Here is a 17,295-nt window from a genome sequence, read left to right as displayed (position 1 = left end):
ACGCACTTCCGAAGATCTTGCCGGGAAACGAGACGAAACTTGTTTTTCTCGTATTTTATTAAGAGTTGGGAAATAGGGGAATATTAAAATTATTTGGATTAATTAGAGATTGGAGAGACAAGAGTCTCGAACCAAATGCTGCAGGAAGAATTATTTCGATTGAAACGGACTTCGATCTCTCGTTACTTGTATACTAGTTCAAAAGCCGATGCGATTTTTTGATTTTCATAAATCTTAACCCTTTGCGGTCCGAAGTGCTCTTGGTTTCTCACTTTGAGGTTCACGTCGACGCTAGTCCTTTCTTCATCTTTCCTCAACCGCATTGGCTTCGCGACTCGCACACAACAAACTTAGTAACCAAAATGCACTCCAATTGTTCTTCAACCTACGAACCTTCTACTCTCCATCAATGAATTTTCCAATTTCACTCACAAAGCGGAACTTCAACCCCAAACATTCCGTCGAAAAGCGAACGATCCAAAGAGAGCACCACCAAATCCAGACAACTCGCTCGCGAACCGCGTCCCTAGAAACTATTAATCCCAAGATGGCGTCTCAACGTTCCGCGGCGAAAACGATCGGTTTCCTCCGGCGATCACGCCGATTTAACGGCCCTCGATGACTCTCCGGAGCAGAAGGACACGAAGAGAGAAGAAACAGGGCGAAAACCGGCGAAGAGGAAAGGAAACGGAGCCGCGGGGATCGTTAACGGTGTCCCGTGTTAAGACGGGATAAAATGTTCAATAATAATTGCGAAAGAACCGATTGAAATGGAGGCGAGCCGTCTGAAAGGTGCGTCGAATTCTCAGGTTCTTCGATCGCGATCGGCAAGGGGGGACGCAATGAACGTCGAGCGGCCGACGATGGACGGTTGCGGTCAGCAGCCGCTCTTCTTGACCGGGACTTCCGGTTCTGCCGGGATCGCCGGTCCCCAGCAGCAGACGGTCCAAAGTGCCGCGCCACCGGAACACTACGGTGGACCGTTGAGCCTGAGCATCTGCATATCCGATTCCGGCCACGAGATACTGCGACCAAAGCCACGCCGGTGAGTGTTCTTTCATTTCTTCTTTTTCTCTCTGATACTGTCGTCCTCACTCTTTTCTCCTTCTACTCCCGTTCCTCTCCTGTTTTTTTGGATCGCGTTAGGACAAGGGGACAATTTTACGACACGGCAATTATTCTTAGACGTTCGCGACCATAAGGGTTCAGCGTAGAAATCAACCATTGTCTATGTTCCGACACGGTTTATTTAGTTTAGACATAGCTATCGGTAAAGATTTATAGCATGACCAATTATGACCGCTTATGTGTAAGCACAGTAGTAAGTGAATTTTGAAAGCATTTTATTGCTGACTGCAATCCTTAGATCCGATGTCATAAATGACCAACTGTCGAGGCTAACATATAAAAAAGCGCACAGCTACCGGTACCTTTGCGGGTCAGAGGGGAAGACGTACCCCCTACCTCCGCTACTGGTAATGTGGTAGGTTAAAAAACGGCGATTAGCAACACCTCGAGCATTCTAGCCTTCTGATTTGTCACTAAGGACACCGCCCTATCGTCGACATTTCGACGAGATGAAATGTTCATATTTAGAAGTTCCTATTTAGTTCAAATGATTTAATTACTCGAACAGCAAGGGATCGGCGCGTAGTTTCCCTGTTCTCTATTAATTAAGCAATTGATATATAATTTATCTTTATCTCTTGGAGGTTTCGTACGTTTCAGAGAATCTTCACAGAGGGTTAACTCGAAAGTTATCTAGCGTTATCAGCCTAAAGCCGACCTCACACTGCGAACATTTCACTTCTAAATGTGACCAAAGCAGCCAGTGTCATTTCTCCTCTCTCTCCTCTTTCTCTTCATCCCCCACTTCGTCCTCTATTTCCTCTTCCTCTTTTTGTATATTTCTCTTTTTGGTCTGTTCGTTTTCTCGCCAGGCTCGAGATCCCCGCGCGCCGTGTTGTAATCGATATCGATCTTAACGAAGATCTGATTAATGGTCGCGTTCGACGGTGATCCGCTAGCCCCGATAAGGATCGATTAAAGCCTGGCCGTGAATCCTCCTTCTCTTTACTGCTCCTCTTCGTTCTCTCTTCTCTCCTCCCACTCTTCCTCCCTACATCTCTCTCTCTCTCTCTCTCTCTCTCTGTCTCTCTCTTTCTATCTCGCCTTCTGCGGAACGTTGAACCCCGCGACGAAACTAGATATCACTGTGTCCGCCGTTCGACTATGGCGATACGGGCTGACGCGTCGCTCGCCGTGAGTATTGTCCGGATAGTTGACAGTGGGGTCCGATCAAGAATCTCTTGGGTTTCCATGGTTACTCCGTGATTCCGAGTGGATATTTCATGTGAGTAAATAATGGGGTGAGGGATGATGTCGACGTCCGTTTATCGTTTACGTTTCACCTTTTAGTATTAACCCCTTCTGCGACGAGTGAGACTCGTGAAGATCTTCAACATGATTCAACAAATATATATTACTCAGTTCACTCGAATTCAAAGCAAATGTTATTCCTCAACTATTATAGTTAAGTTATTGGGTTTCCATGGTTACTCTGTGATTCCCAGTGGATATTTCATGTGAGTAAATAATGGGGCGAGGGATGATGTCGACGTCCGTTTATGGTTTACGTTTCACCTTTTAGTATTAACCCCTTCTGCGACGAGTGAGACTCGTGAAGATCTTCAACATGATTCAACAAATATATATTACTCAGTTCATTCGAATTCAAAGTAAATATTGTTACTCAACTATTATAGTTAAGGAAATACAGGTATAATGTACGATTGGAGTTTTTCTCTTCCCGAAGAATTATTGTTCATCAAACTATTATAGTTAAGGAAATATAGGCATAACATAAGAATTTTTCTCTTCGAATAAATTGTCAATGACAAAGTGGCCGTATCGGAGTTGAGAAAGAGATCGTAGCTTCCAAAGCTATCAAAGCTTTGCTAGTTGAAGCTTCCAAATTGAAGAACAACTATAATAAAGAAACATAATTTCAAATAAAAATATTTAGCAACATAAGTATCTAGATCACAGCGTAACATAACCACTGTAACACTAAATCACTAACAATTATTTTCAATATCATTTGCCTTCGTTATCAAAGAATAAGTATTACTATTCAAAACTCTATAAATTCTCATGGCAGTCAACGTGTTAACCCTTTGCTTTGACCCTTTGATTTGACCCAAGAAAATTGCAAAATTGAAAATTCAGTATTAAATTTTATATAACGTACGAGCACATGGAACATCGAAATAAAATAAATAGTTTTATTACTTAATTTCCTTCAGGTATTTCTTTACGTTAATTGCAAGAAATATCATCGACATTTAATCAGAAAATAATGAATACCTATTGAGAAAAATATTCTCGAGTGCAGAGGGTTAACACGCACGAAGTTCACAACTTGTTCCGAGTCTCCCGACAAATTTAACACGACGATTATTTATTTTACACAAGTTGTTTCGATAATGGAATCGTTCCCGCACGTTCATTTGAAATTCATAATCCCGCGGTATAATTGCGCCCGTCCCGTAATTGAACGGCGAAAGTGTTCCGCCGGGTGTAGATTCGCCTTTAGACCGCAAAGGGTTAACGCTTCGACGAAGTCGATTGGTACTTTGTTGATATTGTTTCAAAGTTACCGACCGGTTTCGGCCTCTGCGCACCTTGAAGCATTTTACGACGCGCGCATTGCTGCGAGCGATGGATACGAGCCTACCGAACTTTTATGATGCCTGATACATGTTTCACGATACAATGTCTGTGAAAAAGGAACAACGGAGAGTCGGAACCATCGCCATTAACGATACCATCGTGAAACCTTTCGGTGTGTACGGTGGTTCGAGGCATTCAGAACGCTTCAGCCGAAGTTTGGTAGTTTGTAACTTTTACAGACAGTGTGTAGTATATTTGTAGCATTGAAATATTAATCAGTTAATAATTTTTGTTCAACATTTTCTAATGTGTTCTAATATATTTGACAGCATTAGAAATGGATGAAAGGTTGAAGATGGATATCAGAGTGAATGTTTCGAATAATATTTAACCCTTTGCACTCGAGAGACTCTCAGTTACTTGATTTGATACAAAACTATGGAGTTGAATATTTACTATTTTAAATGAAACTAACTAAAATAACTTTATTGCTTAATTTATCTGTGAATTGTTAAAATTGGTTTCAAACAATGTCGATTATATCTCGTCGGAGAATGTTGAATATTTCCAGTCGAAACCTTCGAGCGCAAAGGGTTAAGTGACATTTGACGTATGTATAACACAAATCGTTTGATCGATGTTTGAAAGTATATCAATATAATCGACGCTTCTAGTAGCTGAAATTTAGCCGGCGTGAAATGTGTTAACACTTAGGCGACTGCCTAGAAAGAACTGTAACTACAACCTTCTCCATTATCTTCAATTATACTCGTTCAATTAATTTAGTTAAAAACTATGTTTTGTAAAAACCAGAACCGTATTTAATGCATTGCAAATAATCCCACGTCAAGATTTACTAAATAACAAAAGAAAAGATGAACAGGGTAAAAGGCAATAAGTGGGAGATCTCCCCATTCGGTTGGCTGAGTGTTAATTATTCATGTGAATTAAACGATGCCTCGCGAAGGTTACGCACGCCACTCGAAAGGGTTGCGTAGAATATTACATCTTCGCGATGGCTTCGTGCAAATCGATCGGCAACCCCTTTCGAGTACAAGGAACAAAATCGTGTAGGGTGATTGAGTAACTTTTAATGGAATAAATAATATTTCTAGTTTATTCAAGGATTTACTCCTTTATTTAATTCTCACTGTCCAAACAGTTTATCAATCTTTCTACTGTCGCCTCCGAAGCTGTTGAAAAATCTTGTCATTCTCCGCACAAGGTTGATATGTATTTTGCTTCTTGTGTTCAGTATACGTGAGTGCATACTAATAAATCTATATGAGCAGGTTGTGAAAATGAGAAGCATGGTTGTTTTTCTAAGTTGATCTCTGATGCATTATTTTCTATCCTAGGTAATAGTGTACTAGGTAATAGTCTCGTCTCTCGGAACGGAACAGAATCTTCTATACGAGCAGGTTGTGAAAATGAGAAGCATGGTTGTTTTTCTAAGTTGATCTCCGATGCATTATTTTCTATCCTAGGTAATACTAGTTAATAGTCTCGTTTCGTCTCTCGGAACGGTACAGGGCGGAACAGCCCGAAATGTTCGGTACCGGGCCGTTGTACCACGTCGAAATTTATATATTAGCGCGAAGGCCCGTTACGTCGTGCACACAGGCGCCCGCGGGTTGAACGAACCCCGAGATTTGTGGTGCTATTACGCGAACCCTTAAATTTCACCGCCTATTTGTATGCCGAACAGATTCTTTTGGCCCCGGCCCCCGGGAACCGGCGAGAGGAGGCGCGCGGCCATATTCGAGTGGTGTCGATGGGACCAAATGACGGGGGAGGGGGGAAACGGTGGCCCGCGAATATATGCTCGTTCGACATCGTTAATCGAATCGCCGGTAATTATGTACATCGTAAATTTTAATGATCCTTAATCGGATCGGCCGTAGACCGGGAACACACCCTCCTTGCCACCGTGTCCTTCCTCGTCTCCCCTTTCCTCTCTCTCTCTCTCTCTCTCTCTCTCTTTTTCTCTGTGTTGCTCTTCGTTGTCCCTTAACGGCGATCTCGAGAGATCCCGCTAAACATCCAGAGCGAGATCAAACGAAACGAAAAAGAAACGACGGCGGTTTTTGAGTTTGTGCCACTTCGAGAGACGCTTTGGGCTCGGTGGGGATGGATGTTCGAGGACAGGTGTGTGATGTTCGAATGGAACTGGAGAGATACTGCTAAACATTTAGAGTGGAATCGAATGAAACGAGAAACGACGGTGATTTTTGAGTTTGTATTACTTTGAGGGTTGCTTTAGGTTTGGTGGAGATGGATGTTCGAGGATATGCTTGTGGAGTGATGTTGAGACGGAATTTTGGAGATCTTGCTAAATATTTAGAGTGAAATCGAATGACATGAGAAAGAAACGACGGTGATTTTTGAGTTTGTGTTACTTTGAGAGATGGTGCAGGGGTGCTTTAGGTTTGATGGAGGTTGATGTTCGAGGACATGTATCTGTGGAGTGATGTTGGAATGGAACTGGAGAGATCCTGCTAAAGATCCAGAGCGATTTGATTTGATTGATCGATCCAGAGTTGATTTGACGAGCTGAAAAGTTGGTTCGTTTGGTATTGTGGTTTGTTGACTTGTACTACTGAGGTTTCCTTGAGTTTAAACTAATTTGTCCTGATACAGTTTAGATTGGCTCGTCTAGTTTCGGTTTGGTTTGGTTTCTGTAGCTCCAAATTGCTCGGATTTCTATGGTTTCGATTTCCTTAGTTCCGAAAGGAAACTAATTTCTTTAGACTTTTCGCTTCCAATCCGATCTATTGTCTAAACTCCATTATTCAAAGTCCAAAGAAAAATATTCCTCAAGCATACCACCGAGAAAACGCCCAAAGGTAACAATCACGAAAATAATCTCCCTAAGACTATTAATAGCGCACATCTATAAAGTTCATACTAAAGAAAAACGAAGATCGTAAGGATGAAAGAAAACCAGCGCAAGACAAATCGGCGTATAATCCAAGTGATCGATGAATCACGGGATCGCACGCGATCGGTGGCAAAGAGGACGCACGGTTTTGCAGAATATTCCGCGTGTCTGCGATGGGGTTATCGGGGGTTATCGAGGGGGGAGCGTGTTCGGTTGCATTTCAACTCGTCGGCTTGACCGATTTACCGTGACGCGGCTCCTTCGGGTCCCGTTCCGTTGGAACGGTAACTTGGTCACCGAATAATAAAAATACTAGTATTCCGTACTCCGCATGGAAAGAAACACGATTTAACCCTTGCAACGAATATTGTAGAATAATTTCTTTGCAAATGAATTTTATTCATTTCAAAGAGGAAATTCAACGATGAAACTTGGGTAAATATGAAATATATCTAACACAAACGTTTTCCCGTAGAGTTTTTCTTTCGTAGCAAAGAAAAGCAGGAACAATTATTAATTATTTACAATGTTCTCTTAGTTACGTCGTTTTATTTCGACGTAACAACTTTAAACTTTTATTTCACATCGGTTACCGAGTGACGATTGTTCTCTAGTCATTCAGAAGCGTGAGTCACAGGTGACTGACATGGCGCTTAACGTGTTAAGAAACAGTTAACAATAGATTTACGGACGTTTTCTACACTTTATTCTATTGTCCTTAGAAAACTACGTGGTGGTGTATGTAAATCGTGAAAATTGTAGCTTCAATATTATAACACATTAATATTCTCCTTCTCAGTAGAAACTTTAGATGCGTGGAGAATCTAATAATTTTAGGGTAGCCTCTTTGATTCATTAAAATATTTATTATCATAACTGGAAGGAAATTCAGAGTGCAAAGGGTTAAGGTTCAAACAAATTATATTATTACGTTTTCAATACCATTAATAAGAAGAATCATCATTTTCAAATGCATTTCAAGTGAAATGTAATAACGCAGAGTTCTCGAAGAAAAACTGCGAAGGAAATTCAGAGTGCAAAGGGTTAAGGCTCGAGGCTGAGAATTTGTTGTACAACATTAGTTCACGCTCGCGCAACGATCGATCGAGCTTTCGTCCGAAAAGCGGCGTAAATCGCGAAGCACCGAAAACCCGTGGCGAATGATCTTCCTTTCACCTTCCTCATTGTTCCCATTTTTGCCGGCCTATTCAGAGCTGATAAAAAGCGATCCGTATCAAATGATTCCCCTTTCACCCCCTCCTTATTGTCGGTATTTTTAACCGGACGGGCCGAGAGGTTCGCGGCGCCGCTCACCGTGAACGTTGCGGGGGAGAAATTGCACGGTTAAACGGTGCCCGCGGACGTAATTGTTTTACGTAATACAACGTAACGCTGCCTGTTACCGATACGACTCGGCCGGTGCGACGAGCGAGCATAGGAATCGTCGAACATCGGGACAATTCGATGGAAGAATCGTTTCTCGTCTCTGTATCGTTATGCAATTCGGCTACGTCTATTGTTATTATCTTCACTCTTTGAGCTCCAGAGGTTCCTCTAAGTCAGCAAATGATTTGACACAGCAAAATACAAAATGGGGAAAAACATATTAAATCATTATTATTACACATTCATCTAGCTGACTGTCACCGCATTATGTCAATCTGAGAAAATGTCATCTGTTTCTATAGAGAAATTTAAAAAAGTCAATTTCAGTGCTCGGTAGTTCCAGTGTTGATTGGGGAATATAGGAATTAATATGTAGTTAAATGAAATAACAAGCTCGTATCTTTGATGATTTTCAAGGAGCTTCGAGGACTCAACTTTAAGGTTAAATTTCGAAGCTTCGACGACTCAACCTTTAAAGTTAAATTTCGAAGCTTCAAAGACTCAGCTTCAAGGTTAAATTTCGAAGCTTAGACGACTCAACCTCAAGATTAAATTTCGAAGCGTCGAAGACTCAGTCTTCAATGTTAAATTTCGAAGCTTCGAAGACTCAACCTTCAATGTTAAATTTGGAAGCTTCGAAGACTCAATCTTCAATGTTAAATTTCGAAGCTTCGAAGACTCAACCTTCAATGTTAAATTTGGAAGCTTCGAAGACTCAATCTTCAATGTTAAATTTCGAAGCTCCGAAGACTCAATCTTTAAGATTAAATTTCGAAGCGTCGAAGACTCAGTCTTCAATGTTAAATTTCGAAGCTTCGAAGACTCGAGCATTTTACAAACTCCATTGTCCAAGTTTGAACAGTCTGCTGCGTTCCGAGCATACTAATTACGAACGAACTCGCAAGTTTAGTGGGAAGGTGAGGAATTAGCATGTTCCACGGCTGTGGACGTTAGGCTAACAGATAAAGGAGGCCATTGGGTCAAACTTGTTGAGGATCGGGGTCGGTGCGTGATACGCGGCGTGGAGGAAACTAAATCTCGCCCGCGAAGCGCGAGCTGCGTACCGTTTCAACGGTAATTAACGACTGTTAACCAACCGGTAGACATTAAAGGGTTACACGACGAAGAATGTCTACTAGACACCTAGTGATTGATGAATTACTAACTTCAGCCACGAAATTATTAGGTATAACAATGATTGATGCTCAAAGCGTACCATTTATTCGACCGTACGATTGCAAAGTAACTTTGAGCCGATTGGTGTGCGTAAGTATCTTAAAGAATCAAATAATTAGAATCGAATTTAATCAATCAGACAAGAGTAGCTTCTTCGAGAGAGTTCTCCAACTATATTCCAAAACTATAAATCTGATATTAAATAGTAGAACCACCGAGTTCCGTTGTCTTTTTGAAATTCTGTAGAAATCACGAGAGTCATTTTCCACGGGCGTTAAGTGTTGCTTCGAGTTAGCCGGATATTTTCCAACGGGGGGAGAAGGGACGCGGAGGATAAAGGCGGAAGTAGGAACGAGATTATATCGAATATCGAAGAAGAGAACCCGAGGGACTTTAACGAGCGAATGTCCCTCGATTCTCGTAATCAACCGAGCGAACGACCATAATCGCCGGGCGTTGCGCAAAGTGTAACGTTAGAAGACGATGAGTCTCTTCCTGCTCGCGTACTAAGAAAGGAAAAGGGAAACGACGGACAATGATCGCGAATGGCCGTGCCGCGGTCGCGAATATGTCACCGTTTATTAACCTTTCGCGTTCGAGAGGAGCCTTTCGGTCGCCGTTTCGTTTTACCGAACGAAATGATCAAACTTGAGATTCAATATTATATTTTATATGATGTATCGATACATGGAACGTTCAAATGAAATGTTTGTTGCTTGATTTATGCAAGATATTTCTGTATATTAGTTGCAGAAAGTATCATTGACATTTCATCAGGAAATGATAAATATTTATTGAGAAAAAGATTGTCGAGAGCAGAATTAACCCTTTGCACTCGAGAGTCCAAAATTACAAAGTGTTATACATAATGTTAAGTTTCGTATGACGCATCAATACGTGAAATGTTTATATAAAACAGCTTTGTTCCTTAATTTATTCTTAATTTTTTTTTAATTTCAAAATAGTGTCGTCTATGTCTTATCGGAGAGTGTCGAATGTTTACATACTCGCCGAACTCGCGTATTCGGGATTTCCACGAAAACTTGTTTAAAATTTCACGAAAATGAAGTCACTCAGAATTAAAATGAAGCTAACGAAGCGAAGATCGTGTAACACAACAAGTAACATCCAGTTAATCGTCGTCGCCGGGTGAATCAGCCGAATGATTCACGAAAACGATGATTCACCCCAAATGCATCCGACTCCTCTTCCCTCCGAGATGAATCTCGCTTATCTCGCTTTCTTTTCAAACTTTCCTCAATTACAAACGAGCAACATCCATTAAACCTGTTCCATTCCACGGGCCCGAACACAATTACCTACTTCGGTCCCATTAAATCGACATAAGATTTACACGATCAAATGGCCCGGCTAAGTGCGTGTATCGTATGATAAATCGGCGCAAAGAACCGTTTCGAGAGGAACGCTCGGGGAATCTAGTTTCTCGGGCATCGGTGTTGTTCTCTCTTTCGATTTCACGGCGGCGGATCGTCCGCGCGGGACCAATCGGGGCGGAAAATCGTTGAAAAAGCGGATCGTTCCGCGATCGGCGTCCCGATCGCGAAAACGGAGAGAGTCTCGCGCGTTCCAGCGACGTCCCTGACCTAGCAACGTTAACGGACCGGGTAAAAGCTAGTCGGGATCGTCGTCTTAGCTAAACGGAAGGAAAGAGGAAAAGGGTGAAAGAGGAGAAAGAGGAGAAAGAGGAGGAGGAGGAGGCAGGCCGTTAACCCAAATATCTCGAGTAGATCTGCGCTGGCGTCCTCTCACGCGCGAGTTTCATTATCGCGATCACCCGGTTCCCAGATAACGTTCCCTCTTGTTTTCCGACTTTCGGATCGTTAATTAAACCCCTCGCCGCAAGAAGCTCTCCTTTCGCACGATCGTGCGCGCGAAATTCCGCGCCGAAGCATCGCTTCTCCATCCAGCGGCGATAGATCCACCGGAAAGAAAAACAGTCTGTTCTCACTGCCGACGGCTATGGCAATTATCGAACGAGAGTAAGACGTTTGGGAATGTTCCCCGATATCGAATTAACGCTGCAAACACGAGCGATCATTAGGGTTGATCTGTGATGATTGTATACATTGTGACGATACCTTTCTCTGGGATCTTCGGGTATTCGCTGTAGTATTTCACTTAAAGACGTCGTAAATGTAGGTAAACCATAGGAATTTTTTTTATTAATGATTAACACTCTAATAGTAACACTCTGCTTTGTGTTTATATTTTTTTTAAGCCAAGATATTACAAAATAATGCAGTTATTGGGATGTTTCAGTTGTTTGCAATGTTTCGAAAAGGGGTTCCAAAGTTGGCGAATATCAGCGCCATTTTGTAACATTTTGGTAAAATGTAAATATAAGTATAAAGCGGAGGGTTACAATTACACACTCAGAAAATTTGAGAAGCTTCCGCTTAGTAGTTATTAAGAAAAAAATTCCTAAAGTTCACGTATTTTAGGATGTCTCTATGCGGTCCCTACTTAATGGCCGCCGCAGCGTCGCGAGCCGCCATCTTTACGGCGGGACGGTTTTTCTACGAAAACGGCCGGCGCTCCGCGATTTCGTTGACCTCGCGCGGCGGAATAAAACGTTTCATGAATATTTAATTGAATGCCTCAGGGACGGCACGTTAATTACCGTCTTTCCCTGAGGAAACCGTAGAATCTTGTGTAATACGGGCGGAGAACGATTTTGGTTTATAGTCGGGCCTCGCGAGCAATCGAATAGACAGAAACGAAAGAAAACGATAAATCGAAAGTCGCGCATATATTAACGATAAATAATATCTACATTATCATACTAACATTGACCGTGCATTTCATTGATATACTCGAAGCGAACGAATAAATTTCACGGGATTTCCTTCGAAAAGTTGCTTCGTTACCGATCGATCCTCGAAATTTACGCGCTAAATCCCGCGGAGGTTGCGAGAAATCAAGGGAAAGGGTCGGAAGAGTATGTAAATCCATTATTGAAATTTGCCCACGATGCTCGTGTAACAGGATCCAATGACCAGACACTAAATAGCGGATAGTCGACAGAGATGGCGGCGCAGGGCGTTTCGACGGTCGCGAAACGGCGCGTTATCGCGAAGTTCCTTGCAGCGGCCGTGAAGTTCAGGAAGAGCCGGGCTCTAACAGTGTTGTAACTCCTCTATACACGCGATCTAAAGTGTCCGTGCTCTCGATTAGCTTCGGTTTATGTATTCGCCGTGGCCTTCAACGGCGCGACATGCAATTAGTTTTATCTCGCGTTAGGTGGCGCGATTAGTTTTGTCGAGGATCTACCCCGAAGACGTGTCGACAATTTGTTATCGGTTCCGCGTGCTTCATTCCGTCTTCACAAACGACTGCTCGGAAGATCAGGAATCTCGAAGGGAATTTTCATTGAACGTCTTTCTCGAATGAATAGAGACTGTTCACCGGTTTTTAGTAGACCCGAGTTGAAACGCTGTTGGAGACTGATCGACTTGGTTATAATTAACATTCTCATTTGATTCTACAGTATTAAATTGCTCGAAACTTTAAGTAACATTGAGAAAGGAATTAATGGAAGCTTTAGGGAAAACAAAAGCGATGAAACGCATGGTTACCGTTCTAATCTTTTTGTTCGATCAGCTGCTTTCTCTAGGTAGACGTTATAATTAGAGCATCTTTATCAACGCAGTGGTGACGTGTGATATTATATTTTGATTAATATATTTATTAACCTACTAGCCTTGATCTACGGAGTTGGCAGAAAGGAAAAAGTCTTTTCCACTCGAAGCATTTCTCATGGTCCCGCGATCACTTTCTTACGCGGTCGTTACGCGAGCGTGACGCAACCGGCGATTGTTGTTACAAATAGCGATGTTGCGCTTACCGTCGGTGGACGCGACGCCGGACACGGTTCGGCAATTAATTTAATATACCGGGTGGAAGCGGCTGACGCCGCCCTTGACACCGGAGTCTCGGCAGGCGAGCACGGACAATGCGCGCCTTGAACTCTCCTCCTCGGCGATGAAGCTTTCTCGAGGCAAGAGGATTTATACAGAGGTTCCCAAACTTATTTAACCTATAGCCCTCCAGGCAGAAAGGAAAACTACGGTGTAAATTAAACATTTCATTTAAAAACCGTTGCGTTACAGATGAGACTAGGGGATTTCCAAAATCATTGAGCCTTGGCTCTTCTTTAACAGGGAAAAACTACTCAACGTCTCTAATAATCATCGCACCATCCTTCAAGAATCCGAATTAACAAATTTAGAAATTACTAAATTATAAATCAAACCTCTTATAATCTAATTTTAAAGAATAGTTGCATTCCAACTAAAACTAGAACATTCCCAAACTCATTGAGCCTTAGTTCTTCTTTCTTAGGGAAAAACTACTCAACGCCTCTATTAATCATCGCACAAACCTCCAACAATTCAAATTACCAAATTTAGAAATCACTAACTTATAAATCAAACCTTTCATAATCTAACTTTAAAAACCAGTTGCATTACAACCAAAACTAGAACATTCCCGAACTCATTGATCCTTAGCTCCTCCTTCTTCCTGAAAAACTACTCAACGTCTCTATTAATCATCGCACCATCCTCCAAGAATCCGAATTGGCAAATTTGGGAACCACTGTGTTATAGATTAAACGTTTCCGTCGCCGACGACGCGACGCTAGTCCCGTTCTGGGAAGGGACACTCTTTCTTGGAGGAGAACTGCGGGACAACCGTTCGCCTGTCCGTCCGGGAGAAATTCAGGGCGGACGATCCGTTCGGCCGTGGCTCGGATAAATTTAATTAGCCGTTAATTATCGGCCTGCCAGATGGAGGAGAGAACGGTCGCGTTGTTGGTACCGGAAACGCGTTAATTAACCGGCACACGAATTATTGGGCTGCGCCCTGTCCCCTCCACCGGCCGGTTGAGTCATTGGACACACTCGCTTGGTCAGCGAGGCTGAGAGAAATATTTCACCGTTTGTAGGAATTTCTGGCTGGCCCTATTGTTCTATGACCTCTCTTCCACAGCTGCGCTCGTTAGAACGGTCTTATTGTTAATTTACTAGACACAGAAGGGAATTCTCCGTAGCGAAGGGCTCAAGGTGAACTTCATCTACTGTTTTATCCTTCAGCTTTTTAAAGTCGATTCAACACTATCAATCGAAACGACCAGTTACGATTCTTCTGTTCCAATTATTAACCCTTTGCGCTCCAGAGGCGACTGTCGGTCGCCTTTTAATTGAACGCGGCGAAACGATGGGACGAAAAATAATTATAATAATAATAATATTTTTGTAATATTATAATACTAATATTATTATTAGTATTATTATTATAATCATTCAATATAAAATGTTGAATAAGGTAATACACGAAACATAGAAACAAAACAATTCTGCCCCATAATTTAAGATGCTCCTTTACGCTCCGTAAGTCGCAAATAATGTTAATATTTCAGAAAATAATGAATTGTTACAATTTTTACAAATATATATTATGAATCTTATTAAACGCTCGGTGCTTCTACCGTTGAAATTATTCATTCTCACTATAATTATCAAACGATCAAACTTCAAAATTTCCACCGATCCTCTCCATTATCTTCATTAACACTAGAACTACCGAGCATTTAATACGATTAACATACAATTCCCATAAAAATTGTAACAATAGATTATTTCCAGTTTCTTCAGACACTAATTATACTACTGAAACAATTTTCAAAATCATTTCTAATAGTCAATGCTTCGAAAATCTCAATAATTACTCAACAAAAAACTCAAAACCAGTCATCTCGACTACGGTAGTTCTAGTGTTAAATTCACACGATTCCCCATAAATCCAACATACTCCACACCCACAACCACCACGGAAAACCTCCAACCAACGAAATCTTCTCACAAATCGCGGATACAAGCCCGGCGATCGGTTCCTCTCGTTTTTTACGGCGCACCGTGCCCGACAGAACAATACGGCGTTACTCGGCGCGCCGGCCGCGAAGGGTGGGAAAACCAAGGGAAAAATGTCGGAGACCGGTTTCTCCGCCTATGAGTAAAATTGCCTATGACTTTCACGCGAATTTATCGCGTCGAACCCGCGGCGTCGATTCGTGATCAATTAGAACGGTCCCCGGGTATCATTCCTATCAGCCGACGCGCGCGTGTGTGCGTGCGTGTAACCGGCGGCCGCGTTTTTAACGGAGCAACGCTCGTTTTTAACGGGCAGGAACGGTGCCTGGCCTAGTTAATTGTGTCCGCCTTCCGCATTGTGCGCCCTGCACCTTCGACGTTAATTACGGATAGAAAACTCCTGAGAATCCTCCTCGCCTTTGTGACGGTGGCACCGGGAAACGGTGACACCGGCTGCTTTCCTCCGCTATTTTCTCTACGCCCCCGCAAATCCCGCGCGCCCGTGTCGTTCTTTTTCTCCCGGGGACGCTAATTATCGATGAACACCGCGATCTTGCTTGCGCGGGGAGTCGATGGGATTTCCTGGTTCGGAACGAATTTCGGGGTTCGAGGTTTTAACACTAGGTTTATGGAGCGCGTCAATTTGACGCACATTGAATTTTGGTAAATGCTTCGTGATGTCAAAGTTACATAAGCTTACAAAGGGTTAACATATATTTCGAAGTGATTCCTTTCCCATTGTTCATTCTGAATATTGTAATTTTGGTTATAAGTGAATAACGATCAAAAATTCTCCAATAGCGGCACGTGACTAGTCTCTCTCTTCGTCTCCTGTACAGTAGCGTCGCTGCAAGTGTTGAAACTGACCTGCCTCACGCGTGCCACGGTTAACACGTTGCGAACTGCCAACGAGAAATCTCGTTTTTATATAAAGACACTTGGCTACGCAACCTTGCTAATTACCGTAGCATGGAAAAAATATAAAATTTGATTCGAATTGATTATCTATTTAACACGTTGAATGCGGGGTCACCGGTGACAAACAAATCGAATTACTATAATTCACCCAATTAAACGATATTATTCGCAAACATGTCTATATTATAAACAATGCTATCCATTGCGGTGACATTTAGTTTGATGAACGTCAAATGATTTAATATTGTACTTTTCCCATTTTGAATGCAATAGTTCACTTAATCACGATGATTATGTGATCTCTATATTGTAATTAATGTAACCGATCACTATACTCGCGTACTTTCAATTAAGGATAACTCGTGAACGATTTCGAAATTTCATGTTTTTATTGTGGATCATTGAATTAAACTCGAATTTTCTCGTACTTCTCGTTGATCGGCAAGAGACGTTGCCGTGTGATACGTGTCGATGAAGAAATAGCGATCGCGTCTGAAGGACACCCGGTACATTGTTTCCCAATCGGCAATTGGCGGGTTCACGCCGCTCGATCGAGATAACGAACGAAAAACTTCAATTGGTAATAACTTGAAGTGAAACTGAAACTACAATCTCTTTACCCTCGATCCTTGCCTGATACTCCCATTGAAAATCTGCCCTTCAATTTTCTTTAATAACTGCTCGCGTGTAAGGAGTTGAAAATTCCTTTCTTTTCGATAGTATATTCGATTCGTTCCGATAGTTTCGAATGGAAATCGACTGACGTTAGTGGCATTAGTTTCTTTAGGTATTATTCTAGATATTATTGTTATTTCTGTTGTTTCCTGATGTTATTCAAATATTATTTCTATTATTTCTAGATGTTATTGTTATTTCTGTTATTTCTAGATACTATTGAAATATTATTATTTCTAGATACTATTCAAATATTATTATTTCTATTATTTCTAGATATTATTCAAATATTATTATTCCTATTATTTGTAGACATTATTCAAATATTATTATTTCTATTATTTCTAGATATTACTCAAATATTACTATTTCTATTATTTCTACATATTACTCATATTATTATTTCTATTATTTCTAGACATTATTCAAATAATAATAATCAAAAGGTTAATAATAAAAATCAAAGGGTTAATCTCCAAAATCCACTTCAAACGATTAACCCTTTACACTCGAGAGGCTCTCAGTCACCACTCGATCTAACACAGCAGAACTATAAAGTTGAATATTTAATATCTCAAATTGAACGATTAACTCTCCCAACCCCAAAAAAAAATCGCATCAACCTATGCCGACACCCGTTACACTGTTTCCCAATCACCGATCCTCAACTCGATTCCCTTGGAAAGCAAATTAAGG

General features: G+C 41.6%; 1 protein-coding gene across 13 annotated transcripts in view; it reads left to right on the top strand.

Annotated features, from left to right (window-relative positions):
* LOC116434663 (ankyrin repeat and BTB/POZ domain-containing protein 2) overlaps nt 1-17,295 on the top strand; it is a 46,989-nt gene that overhangs the window by 11,936 nt on the left and 17,758 nt on the right. For 9 of the 13 annotated variants that reach the window (XM_031993233.2, XM_031993234.2, XM_031993236.2 and 6 more), the window contains one exon: nt 810-1,045. The exons of 1 other annotated variant lie outside the window; for it this stretch is intronic. In XM_031993233.2, coding sequence (XP_031849093.1) covers nt 843-1,045 — 203 coding nt within the window. In that variant the 5' untranslated portion in view covers nt 810-842. Of the gene's footprint in view, nt 1-436; nt 1,046-17,295 lie in introns of all 13 variants that reach the window. 3 more of the 13 variants (XM_031993228.2, XM_031993227.2, XM_031993226.2) reach the window with 1 other exon arrangement.

The sequence above is a fragment of the Nomia melanderi genome, chromosome 10, assembly GCF_051020985.1.
Source record: "Nomia melanderi isolate GNS246 chromosome 10, iyNomMela1, whole genome shotgun sequence".
Classification (NCBI taxonomy): Eukaryota; Metazoa; Arthropoda; class Insecta; order Hymenoptera; family Halictidae; genus Nomia; species Nomia melanderi.
The sequence above is the reverse complement of the archived record's forward strand: the minus strand, read 5'-3'. Positions and strand labels throughout refer to the sequence as shown.